We start from the raw sequence: 12,738 nt of genomic DNA, 5'->3' as shown, positions 1-12,738 counted from the left end.
ATGGATTGGACACAACTGTTCAATTTATTGTGGCTTATTTACAGATTATGTATAGTTAACAAGAGTAAAGTAAATGTTGTCAAAAATAATGACATCATGACTTCATTTGTGTGGTGATCATGGGATGATTGTCCTTAATGAGAAACGGATATACAAAGATTATAGCAATTAAGAGATGCCACATGTCTTTATAATCAGACTGACCCAACAAGGCCTTTATTTAAAATACAAAAAAAATATTCAACTCGTTTATTTATTCAACTCTTACAAAAATATATAAATATTAAATTAGTACAATGGTTTATTAATCGTCCAAGAAAATGAACACACACACACATTTTTATTTTTAAAATTCAACACTGACAGACATCTAACAGGTGATCCTGTAGATAGGTGAGGGACTCCTCCACATGGAGAGGTAAAGCTTGGCCGATGTCAGCCTGGGATCTGGACAGGAAGGCCTCCACTGCCTCACAAATGGCGGGCTTAGATACGATATCATCTGGCTTGTAGACCAAGTTGACGACTCTGCCTCTTTGTTCGGAGACTGAGTTGCACAGATAGCCTGGGCGTAACAAATTAAAGAAGTTAGGAGTAAACCAAAGTGGGCTTATTGTTGAAATGTATATATTATTCAGGGATCTGGTATGATTTTATTAAAAAATTGTATGTAACCTGTCTTAAAAGGAGTCTCCAGGACAGGAGAGATAAAATCAGACTATCACAAATATAGTTTATATTTATTGATGACAGAAAAATCTTAATACAGGTGACTTTGAGTCAAAAATTAAACACATAAAATCTTAAGGACAGCACAGGAATGTTAAAAAAATATGTGTAACGTTTACCACTATTATATTTTATATAACTCAAGACGTTAAAAAAAGTATTCACTAGAGTTCATGCACAATAGTTGCCACTGATTAACCAAAGACAGAAATATACAAGTGGAAAATAATGGTGAATAATGATAAGTAGAGAGGACGGGGAGAGACGTTTGACCTCATAATCATAATAATCTTGCTATTGTTTGATCTTTTTTAACCAAATTAAGAACACTGCCTTTTCTTTCTCTACAGCACGAAAGAAGATCCCAATAAAGCAGCTCAGTACAATCCCATATGGCATCACACCACATATTGCACATTCGCTGGAGTCTGAGGTTTCCTACAGGCTCCGAGCACTGTCTGCTTCCTGGCAGCAGGACATTCGAAAGCTGGCTTCTTCAGGAAAGATGTTGGTTTTGAAAAGATCACCTGAGTCCCCATATATTTTTGTAATTTACTGAACTGTGGCTGTGTATAATGAGCACTTGTCTCATCATTCTCAGACAAGCTTATCTGTCACGACCAAAAATGATGTTCTCTTAAATTTAACATAATTTATAGGGAGCCATTTTATGATTATAGCTGTAGCTGCTGTTGTGCACTGTGTTGGAACTGACCAACATCTCACCTTTCATTGCTTTGTTGTAGCTGAGCAGCAGCATCCAGAGAAGATGGACCAGCTCTTCCCACTTGTGCCACCTTTCAGTACCGTCCTGGAGAATACAGTCATCGATCAGTTGCACTGAATAGCTAACTTTTAAGTGTTAGATTTCCCCATCGTAAATCAAAGATACATCCTAAAGTCTTAATGGGGAATTGTAAAAGTAAACTAATACCAGTAAAATAACAGTAATACCAGTACATCTGTGAATGTGGGGGGTATTAACTCAGAATCAGTTGTTACATTAGATATGTTAACACCACTACATCCGTGAAGACCAAATGCTGGCCAATAAGGTGACAATGAGAACAAGATGCAAGAGTGATATTCACCGAAGGGTCTGGTGCCAAAGTGCAGAACTTCAGAAAGTGAAGCAGGAGACTGAGTGACATGGGCAGAGAGATTTTCATTGGGCATGCATAGTCCAACAGATGTTCCAACAGCTTACATCTCAGCAGCTTGCTCTGCAGGCTCTCGAGCAACAACATTCTGGGAGTCAGAAACAGATTAGTCAGTGATTGCTTGGAAAACTAGGGGAAAGAGGCACATTGTGCCTTTAGAATAATTCTATATTGTTTCTGTGTTTCATCAGACATTACTTAAATTATACATTTAAAGACTATTCATAAAATGCTGAAATACATTGCCAGTTAAGCAACCATATTGAAATTATTTTTACATGAATGAAAATATATTTTAATATCCTTTTTGTTTGTCCATTCATTAAATGTACTAATTTCATAATTAAAAATCATAACTGACACCTGTACAAGTCTATGGTTACTCCAGTGGTACAATCCACAGGAAAAGGTAGGCTATATAGCTTTCCCTTGATGGTGATATCCTGCTTATCTTGCCTCCTACCCTCGTCTGATCTCTCCTCCTCACCTGTGTGCTCGTAGAGGTATATCGCTGATGAGCATATGGAAGAGCTCCTGGGACAGCTTGGCCGAGTTTAGAGCTGGAGAGCGGTCCACCTCCAGAGCCAAGGACAGCATCCTCTGGAAGATGAACACCATTCTGCATGGGACAACGGGACAAAAGGAATTGGAAAAACGGAGGCACTGAAGCAGCCATCATGATATGATATGTATAGATATAAATTTGGATTTCACCTGATTTGTTCATCTCTCTCTTTGGCTGCTTCTTTACACTCTCGATGCTCTGTTGACTTTATAATGGCAGAAAAGAGCCACTTGATGACATCCCTGGAGAACAACACAACAACAGTATTACTATATCAAATGAAAAATATAAATTAAAAACTTGCACTGATGTTTATCTATGGACTGTAATGTGATCCGCCTGACATAAATTGATTTGTAATTATGTATTATGTCACAATTTGGCATGTATCTCATAGCGAGTTTAAATTTTTGGTGGTCTGCCTGTTTAAAATAACTATCTTTCAAACCATAATCTGAAATATCTGTTCTCACAAACCTGGTTGCTGACCAGCTGTGTTAACTCTTGCTTTCCTTCGGCAGCTATGAGTTTCATTTAGAGCACCCAGGAGGCTGGGTTTTTGGCAAACACCCAAGAACATATAATATCAACAGAGAAGAGCAGTGTATTTAAATTCAGAGGCCACTCTATGACACACAGGGAAATTCCGACATTGCAGTGGCAGAAAGCACAGTCAATGTAGATTACAACAGACAGTGTATAGGAACGGTTCTTTGTGTGTTAACATGTTTTGGTGCCTTGAAGTAAACATGCTATGAAGAAGTTTGCTGTGCAGTATTCCGCACATTGGGCCTCACTCACTAAAATGTGTGTAGAAATTTTCTTACTGTGTGTACATAATAAGTGAGCATGCAAAGTTACCGTCTGATTCATGACAAGTGTGCACCAACCAATTTTGTTCTTACCACCATGGGTATGTTAGTGAGTTGGAATGATTCTAAACTGACAGGCGCGTATCCACTATCTGCAATCAGCATTCTGCCACACCCCTATGTCTATATAAGGAAATATGCTCCAGCCTGATCTGCTATTTCCCTCTGGTATGCCAGTGTAGCCAGGAAACCAATGGCAGACATGACTTGAACCTGAGAAGGTATCGAGTGTCCAATCAGTTTGATGCTGTTCCAGGAAATTGCATAGCAGCAGCAAATCTTGTCTTGGCAGTCAGAAACAGCTGATAAGCCGTTTGTCACTCTCTCAAGTTATGTCCGTCTCTGAAAACGCACTCTCTCCTGAACACACTGACTGCAATATCTTACAGTAGGGCTAGATATTTTAACACCTGCTCGGAGGTAAATCAGACTCTTGGATATTCACCATTTGGCTAACAACTGACATTGGCTACATGTGTGTAATTTCATGGCTCTAGAAACTGGTGGGAGTGGCTGATCATGATGGGCCAACTCTATAAAAACTAGGGATGCTCCGAACAAATTTCCCTGATGTTTAAACTGATGTTTAAATTAGACTAGTCGACTTGTCTAGAAGAAAAAGACAGTCAGGCCTTCGTCATTTGTGTGAAGACATGGTCTGAGTCAGTTCTAAAGTTGTTTGCTGAGTACAAACAAATTCAGGTACGAAAATATTGATTAATCCCGGCTTAATATGTTTAGATACATGGTTAAAGAAACAGATTTGTGCATATGCACTATATGTGAATGAGACCCATTGAGAGGTGACATGTAAATGACAGAGGACTAATTAGTAACACCTATCAGTAATATACCATTAAAGAGTATCACAAAACTACAGTTTCCAAATAATGTCAACAGTATATTATCATGGTCATGTACACTGAAAAACAAAACTCTAAGGTTAAGTCTACAGTCAGCTGACTAACCCTCTAACTGCACTTAGCTATACAGGCCCCAGGTTACCATACTCACCTGATGCGATGGAACTGCTGATCACATGACAATACTTCCTTGGCGATGGAGCGGTTGAGGGCAGAGACGGAGCATTTGGCCTGGAAGTCATCTTCCAAAGTCTGCACAACATATTCCAGGAGCATACGCACAACCTCACATTGATGTCTCTTTGTATGGTCCTAAGGAAGCAAGAGGGGCACAGATGGACAAGTGCCAGTTTACTGAGATCTGTAAATATGTTTATTCAATGCAACAATGTGACTTTGGTTCTTCCAGAAGATACTGACACACGAGAAATGATTTTAAAAAGCCTATTTCATAATATAGCAACCAAAATCTTATCGAAAAACAATCTTGTTCAGCAACACTGGTGGTGCCTTAAATTGCCGTATATATTCAGTGACAGTACCTGACTGGTCATGACTGAGGTCAACAACTCCCAGTCCCATGGAATAGTGGTTTTATCCGCCATGTGATGTCTGCAATTAGAAAGCAGATTTAATCTCTGAATTCAAAGATGGAAAGGGGAGAGGAAAATGGTAGAGAGAACATAAAGGTCAGATCAAGAATTTCAATAGGAAAAGCTATATATAACACACTACTATTAACTCTTATTCCTATGGTTACCTCACCTCTGTGTCCTCATTAACAGATTAAAGGCCTGCACGCACAGGTGATAAGGGCACTGTGGGTCGAGCAGAATGCCACGCAGCAGGTGGGAGGTGATATCTCTGGGGGGATAGTAACCAGGCTGTAGCAGGTCAGACAAGAGCTGCAAAGTGCCCTCTGGGTAGCCCTCATCGATGGTACTGTAAACCAGGCTCAGGCTCTGACGACACAGCACCTCTGGGGTTCCAAATCCGTCATCTTCCTCATTGAACTAAAAAAAAAAAACCAAAAAAAAAACCAAAAGAAAACAAAAAAAAACTTAAAAAGGAAAAAAATGCTGTAAATTCAGCCTAGCACATGTGTGAAGAGAGCAGCAGAAAAAAAAGCAAAGATCTGGAGAAATGTCTCTTACCAGTGCTTGAGCTGGTCCAGACATTATTTTCCTGAGTGTAACCGGACACACAAATTGCCTGTCCTCTTTACTGGCTGCCCTGAAGTCCATATCAAATCTGCTCTCTTTGTTCCCTTCGTCTCCGTCACTCCCCTCTTGCCAAAGAAGAGACACAGGACTGTCAATGATCAGATCGCCTCTGTATGTCCCGGCCCCAGATTCGTCATCCATGTTCTCAGATAAAGGAGGTTCACTGGGGATGCTAAAGCGCAAACAGTCAGAGCTGTTAGAGGCCTCGTCATTGTTTACCTCCTCCAATTGCCACTCAGGCGTTTTCTCAGCTAGTGTAGACTCAGAGGTGGGCGCTGGGTCGACTTGGCTCATTGGGTTATGAGATATGGTACCTGTTTGGGACAGAGAGTCAAGGGTATAAGGCTCCGAAGGGTTTGGTAGAGTGGTAGAATAGTGCGAGGATGAGTGATCAGAGAGATGGCTTTGACTGAATTGTGCTTTGTCTAATCCCAGTTGTTCCAGTTTGGAGGAGAGGACTTCTCTTTGTAAGGAACCCTGTGCTTTATCCTGAGATGGAGAACAGGATGTTGGAGAAGGGATGAGCACGGATGAGCAAAAGTCATCCCTCTCATCTTCATGAGTGCTGTGCTCCTTTAAGGTTGCATCAGTGCCCCCTTTATCTGAGCAGGGGTGGTCAGCTGGGCTCTGTAGATGCTGAGATATATTAGCATTTAACTGTGTGTTTGTAAATTCATTATTGCTCTCTTGTTCCTCCTGTCTGATGAGAGATTCAACCACCTTAGGAGGAGACTCATCTAATGAGGGATCTGTGTGAGGGCCATTTGTTGTGGTAGTTCTCAAATTACTAATGCATTTTGCAGTTTCACTTGTATTGTCTAGTTGACTAAGGTGCAGTGACATTTGTGTGCAATTTTTGTTTAAAGCAACATGAGTTTCAAGACAAGGCAATCGTCTCAGTTTTACAAATGCTGTGTGATGGTGTGCGTTATCAGTCTGCTCTTGGTGTTGTGTTTGAGAGTCCAGGCGCCTCTTCTTTGGCTTTAAGTTACTACAGTCCGGCTGTAGCGCAGTAACGGTTGGGTCTCTTGAAGAGCTTTTCTGTAAGTTAAAATCTTGATTGTTTGAAGTTTGGTTTTTGGTTGCACTTTCTTTTACTATTAGAGGGTCATCTGGTGGCAAATTAGCCGTCTCCTGTTTTGTCTCATCATCTACATCGCCCTCAGTCAGGTCCACCACTGTCACGGCAGGGGATTTTCGCCTTGCACGCAACTTCAGCTCTGGAAGAGTCCATTTAGGATCCTTGAGGTCAATATAAAGCTAGAAAAGGGAAAAATAAACATATCAATAAATTATGTGGTTGCTTATATAACTATAGAGTGTATGGCATCTGATACTGTCGGTATAAATACATTTCTCCTCGCCTATTCAAAGGAATATAGTTACTGACTGACCATAAATCAAAGTAAGTACAAATGCTACTGTAGCATTGCTTAGTTGTGAATTTTTGAACATGTTATGTGTGAAATTATAAGGTGATTCATTGCACTCTTTTTGTAATTTACATGGATCTGCTTTCTGAATATTGTTTAGTTGGCACAGATGTTTTACAGGCAAAGTCACAATGTCAAATCCTGAATCTTATTAATCCCAGAGAACCACCAACTGTCACTCATATATTTATTGATGCTTATAACTCAGGAAGCAATAATGGTTTAATAAGCAAGATATAACACTGTATCACATCACTGAGTAAGGACACTACAGACTGTGTGAAACGATTGGAAAAAGAGCTGGACATTAGAATGACAACTGAGGACATGTGGCTGAATGCCTGGAAAATACAGTCAACCTCCACTAACCCCCGGAAAAACCTGATTCACTTTTTCATCACGCCCAGACAGAAGTCTAAACAAAATGGCACCCAGCTATGCTGCCGGAGGGAATGTGGGGAAATCATGGTTGGCCATGCTGATATTTTCTGGTCTTGTCCTTCTATTCAGACTTTCTGGAGGGAAATAGTGACAATCATCTCAAAAACTTTGGGTTTTAATATTAGTACAGCATTCACATCCCTTTATCTTGGACAAATTCCTGATAGACTAAGTACAGATGATACCTATCTACTACAGATCATGCTGGCAGCAAGTAAAAAGGCCATTACAAAATACTGGCTCCAGAAAAACAGCCCTACTGCTAGCCTCTTTGTTAATACTGTTACACACTTTGATCTTCTGGAACAGATGACCTATTTGATATGACTTTAAAGAGTTGGGAGAAAAATGGTGGAGAAAATGGTGTGTTCATTAAGCTATTGAGATAGATTTCACATGATTATTGCATGCACCATATGTGAAATCCTACTTTAAATAAAGAAAATTTGTTATGACTTTTTAAACATCCCATGACCTCATATTGGTCCGTTTTTCTTTTCCTTGTTTACTACTTTTCTTTATTTTCTTTTGCTTCGGTACTTATTGAATGTTAAAAATGTTCAGAAATACAAAGTATTACAAAAAAGTCCTGAATTTTACACAAACTTGTGTTTGTATGTTAGGACCCTTCCTCCAAGGCCTGTATTATGAAGCCAGTTTAACTTAAAAGTAGCCTAGTTAAAGACTGATGAGGTCTATCTGACATAAATGTCAGCCAATTAACACTGTGTGGATTCATTTTCTAATAAAATCTTTTGTTATTATTTCCAGTTATCATCACTCAGGTGTCTTGTATTATGTTGAGCAGCAGTGATTAAATCAAAGTATAAATATAGCCACACTGTCAGCTATCACTCTGGGGATTAAAAAAAAAACTTTGCTTAAGTTAAAATGCAGCTTAAATCATCATTATGTGTTTAGCGGTGTAATTGATCTCTCCTTTTGATAGAGGCTCTGAGTGTGACAAGAACCCTGGAACAATAAAGTGATTTTACTGACCTCTAACATTATATATGGGCCTACTCTTTTTTACCTGTCACTCTGCACTTTTGTACATGTTGGGACACTTGATCTGATTGGTCAGTGGTTGAGATGTTGACAGGTTGTGATCTGATTCTCTGAAGTTAGAGTTTTCCATACCCTTATTACAGAGGAGGCACTCCCTTTTACAGTATGTGTCTGGGTGTATAAGGCCATTGTGGACAACAATGCTTATCAATGAGCAATATGTAAATATGGAAACAGAGTGCCCAGGGACAACGGATGTCTGTAAGCTGACACGGAAATAAGCATCACACAGGTTCCCTCGTCAAAAAGCGGTTGGGATTTTTCCGTGGTATTTTTGATTGTTGGTGAAAATAAGCTCTGTGGCAAACAATTATGATACTTACACATTTGTTCAGCAAGACAATCTTCACAAATGAACACCACTTTTATGATTAGTGAAGCCTAAATGCTGTTGCCAGAAATAAAAGGCTATAAACAAACTACTCTACTGTCACATGACTGACAACGACCTTTTGTAAGACGCACTGAAGCTTCAAAGTTCGTGAGTGGGGTATTTACTGACGCATTTTATGTTGTGGAACAAACTGTGAACATTTCTTAAGCTAGTGTTAACCACAGACCTTATTTCAAGCATCTTAACAAAAACCCATTGACTTTGAGAGGAGGGAACCGGAAGTGCTAAAATGCTAACTCATTCAGGCTTTTAGGAGTCATTCCTGGGGGCACTCAATGTTAGCTAAAGTTAAAAATGAATAAAATATTGAAAAAAATACTACATTAAGGAGAACAAACCATAACTAATATGGATATACACACTAACACAAATATTATCGCATTGTTTAACACACTAATTTAAGCTAGCCAGGGTGGGGCAGATAATGCTAGCAGCGCAGGGGCACATAGCTAGTGCTCAAATAATAAAAATATTTCATTATGACATGCATATGAGAATAGACACAGTACAAAACAAAGTTAAAATTTGTATAATGTTATTATAATAACATGAACAGCCCAATAACATGTCAGGTTTTAACCTTAAGGACTACTGTTAGCTTTACCTCACCGTGACGAGCCAGCGAAAATGGAGGAGATAATGTTTCCTTGCCTGAAGATGGCGCTAAGTGAGCAGGCTGTACCTGAGACATACCATAAGGCTGTGTTTGTTGGCGTTTCTCTGTTTAAACTGCGTTAAATAGCTAGCTAAGGTTTAGCTGCAGCGACATCTAGAGGACATTAAAAGTTAGCTAGCGTTAGCACCGGTTTCTACGCGACGGTCAAGAGTAGCTACGTTGTTAGCTTACCGGTGAGACGTTGATGTCGTCAACGTGCACTCGCACTGCTGTGAGAGGCAGAGGGTCATCTTTGGTCATGACGTTACTGTAGCAGCCGATAATCTCCACATCAGAGTCGTCCTTCTCGCTGTCAGAGCTGAGGGTGATCACATCAGCCATTTCTCCTCACTCTCTTCAACCTCTTACAACACGGAAACTTCAGCAGATAATGCGGGTAATATCCAGTATCACCTTAGGCGGAGCCATGACAGTCGCCCCGGTCCTAAAGAAAGACAAGACGTTAATGTGTGACGTTCTCGTTAAAACACAACACAAGCTAACAGCTTTAGTAATGACATGTAACCTCAGGGCGTGTGGTGGCATTTCCTTGTTTCCTTGTTCCTCGCCAGTGGTTTTGAATATGACTGTCTCTTCATGATTCCCGGGACGCAGCGAGTTAACTAACAAGCTTAAACCTTATGATACATCTGATAAACACAATCCGATGACATGGCGTCCATGTGGTTGATTCAACTGTACAACTGGCACATCTGAAATTTGACGCTTCCTGTTTTTTGTTGTCATGTTTCTTCTGTAGTTTGGCGGGTGACAGCTAGAGACACAGCTGCACATACACCACCTACAGTACAGGAGGGTGAGGACTCCACCTGCCATCACTTCCACTAATAAAACTTATCTTCTTACTAAAATAGGGTTGAAAAAATCCAGAAATAATCATGTTGGGAAGTAATGGGAATAAAATAGGACTATGGGGGTTATTTGCTCAGGCTGTACGTAGCATGTTGTACGCAGGGCTCCCAAAGTCATGGAAAGGTCAAGGAATCTCATAATCACATTTTCCAGGTCTGGGAAAAGTCATGGAATTTGTTGTGTGTGATGACATTGATACAGCATTCTTCCACAGATAACCTTCCCTGCAGAGGTGTAAGGTAGTTACAGTGGGCCCTAGTGCACGCTATCATGCACATATCTTCTCAGCACATGATAATTTCAACACTGTATTTAATAATAATAATAATAATAATAATAATAATAATAATAATACATTTTATTTATAAAGCGCTTTCCAAAGTTCTCAAAGTCACTTTACAGAATAGGTTAAAAACACATCAAAAAAACAATAATAAACAATTTACAGCAAAATATATCGAAGACAAAGAGGAATAGTAATGGGAGTGAAAAACAAATAAATAAATAAATGAATAAAAAAGTAGCTAAACATTAAAAGCAGAATGGAACAGGTGAGTTTTGAGTAGTGATTTGAATGATGGGAGGTCAGTGCAGTCACGGATGTGTTTTGGGAGGGAGTTCCAGAGGGTGGGAGCAGCAACGGAGAAGGCTCTGTACCCCCAGGTTCTGTGCTTGGTCTTGGGGACAGTGAGAAGATTGGCATTGGAAGAGTGGAGGCTGCAGGAAGGAGTGTAAGGGTGGAGCAGGTCTGTAACAAAAACTACCTTAGATAATAAGAAATTAAGAATTTATTAATTTAACAATTTCAATAGTTGATTTATAGTTACACAATATTTGATTTATAGAATAATTAATTTATAGTCATAGAATAGTTGATTTATAGATCTATGTTAAATAGACGTTGTGTTATGGATGTTATATAGATGTTGTGTTATCGATGTTATATAAATGTTGTGTTATAGATGTTATATAGATGTTGTGTTATCGATGTTATATAAATGTTGTGTTATAGATGTTATATAGATTTTGTGTTATAGATGTTATATAAATGTTGTGTTATAGATGTTATATAGATGTTGTGTTATAGATGTTATATAAATGTTGTGTTATAGATGTTATATAGATGTTGTGTTATAGATGTTATATAAATGTTGTGTTATAGATGTTATATAGATGTTGTGTTATAGATGTTATATAAATGTGTTATAGATGTTATGTAGATGTTGTGTTATAGATGTTATATAGATTTTGTGTTATAGATGTTATATAGATGTTGTGTTATAGATGTTATATAAATGTTGTGTTACAGATGTTATATAGATGTTGATTAAGTTATACAATTGTTTTTATATAGTTATAGAATAGTTGATTTATAGATGTTATATAGATTTTGTGTTATAGATGTTATATAGACATATAGACGTGTTATGAATATTATAAAGATGTTGTGTTATGGATGTTATATAGAGTTGATTAAGTTATACAATTGTTTTTATGTAGTTATAGTTGATATATAGTAGTAGAATATTTGATTTATTTAATAGTTAATGTATAGTTATATAATATTTAAATTATAGAATTGTAAATTTATAGAATAGTTGATCTATAGTTATATTTTTTATAGTTATAGAAAATTTGATTTATAATATAGTTGATTTATAGTTGTAGAATATTGATTTATAAAGTATTTTATTTTGTAGAATAGTTAATGTATAGTTACAGAATATTTAAATTATAGAATAGTAAATTTATAGAATAGTTGATTTATAGTTATAGAATAAGCATATTTTGTTATAGATGTTTTTGACTATTCTACAAAAATTAAAAAACAAACATGACAAAGAGGGACTGCCATTTTCAAGGGCATATATAGCAAATGGCTTCTTTGAACTCAAGCATAAATCACCCATAAGGGCCCTTTCTCCACCCAACACATTGTTGGAGAGCCTAGTCCCTCTCTATGGGCCCCCCACCTTTTGTGCCCCAGGGCACCTGCACTGCCTGCACTGTCTATATTTACACCCCTGCCTCCCTGTAATGTAACAAAATGGCAAATTTTGTAGCTGTCGACGCAACTTTGCTCTAATATGTATTGCCATGTGTAATTTTGTTGACTACCATGGTCATTTTCTCTCTACGCTCTGTCTCTCCCTTCACATAGAGCAAGAGGGGCAAGAAAAAATACAGGTCCTTGAAAAGTCATGGAAAAGTTTTGAAATTTTGTCAATGAAAATGTGTGGGAACCCTGCATATAGAAACAAACTCCTTACCATATCGTAAGCAGACATAATGCATTCATTTGCCAAATGCATTGAATAGTAGGAGTGTCCAAAATTCAAAAAGTTTACCTTCCCTTGGAAAGTTTGCTGACATTTTAACAGACATTCACTGACCCTTCACAACCCGAGCCTACACCACACACAACTTTTGTGACACATTTTACTCATTTAATTTACCCAAAC

At 38.3% G+C, this 12,738-nt stretch overlaps 1 protein-coding gene across 2 annotated transcripts; it reads right to left on the bottom strand.

Annotated features, from left to right (window-relative positions):
* Window positions 1-239: 239 nt before the first annotated feature.
* Window positions 240-10,166, bottom strand: simc1 (SUMO interacting motifs containing 1). Of its 2 annotated transcripts, XM_049585319.1 has the most exons (11): window positions 9,930-10,166; window positions 9,596-9,848; window positions 5,344-6,672; window positions 4,955-5,202; window positions 4,732-4,801; window positions 4,341-4,501; window positions 2,604-2,696; window positions 2,377-2,508; window positions 1,821-1,977; window positions 1,456-1,540; window positions 240-565 (listed from the first exon to the last, which is right to left on the bottom strand). In XM_049585319.1, the coding sequence occupies exons 2-11, from the start codon at window positions 9,743-9,745 to the stop codon at window positions 354-356; spliced, it is 2,637 nt and encodes an 878-aa protein (XP_049441276.1). In that variant the 5' UTR covers window positions 9,746-9,848; window positions 9,930-10,166; the 3' UTR covers window positions 240-353. The 2 variants fall into 2 exon arrangements, with proteins under 2 accessions (XP_049441276.1, XP_049441277.1); XM_049585320.1 differs by lacking the exons at window positions 9,596-9,848; window positions 9,930-10,166 and having other exon boundaries at window positions 5,344-5,477; window positions 5,632-5,753.
* Window positions 10,167-12,738: the final 2,572 nt, after the last annotated feature.

The sequence above is a fragment of the Epinephelus fuscoguttatus genome, linkage group LG9, assembly GCF_011397635.1.
Source record: "Epinephelus fuscoguttatus linkage group LG9, E.fuscoguttatus.final_Chr_v1".
Lineage (NCBI taxonomy): Eukaryota > Metazoa > Chordata > Actinopteri > Perciformes > Serranidae > Epinephelus > Epinephelus fuscoguttatus.
Note: the sequence above shows the minus strand (reverse complement) of the source record. Positions and strands in the feature narration are given on the sequence as shown.

Bases quoted from the DNA above. Each gene is read 5' to 3' on its own strand.
- simc1 (XM_049585319.1), bottom strand. From the start codon at position 9,745: ATGGCTGATGTGATCACCCTCAGCTCTGACAGCGAGAAGGACGACTCT. The intron at 4,502-4,731 runs GTACTGTCACTG...TTGCTTCCTTAG, and splicing joins CCTCAGTCATGACCAGTCAG to GACCATACAAAGAGACATCA. The intron at 1,978-2,376 runs GTGAGGAGGAGA...TCTGACTCCCAG, and splicing joins ATACCTCTACGAGCACACAG to AATGTTGTTGCTCGAGAGCC.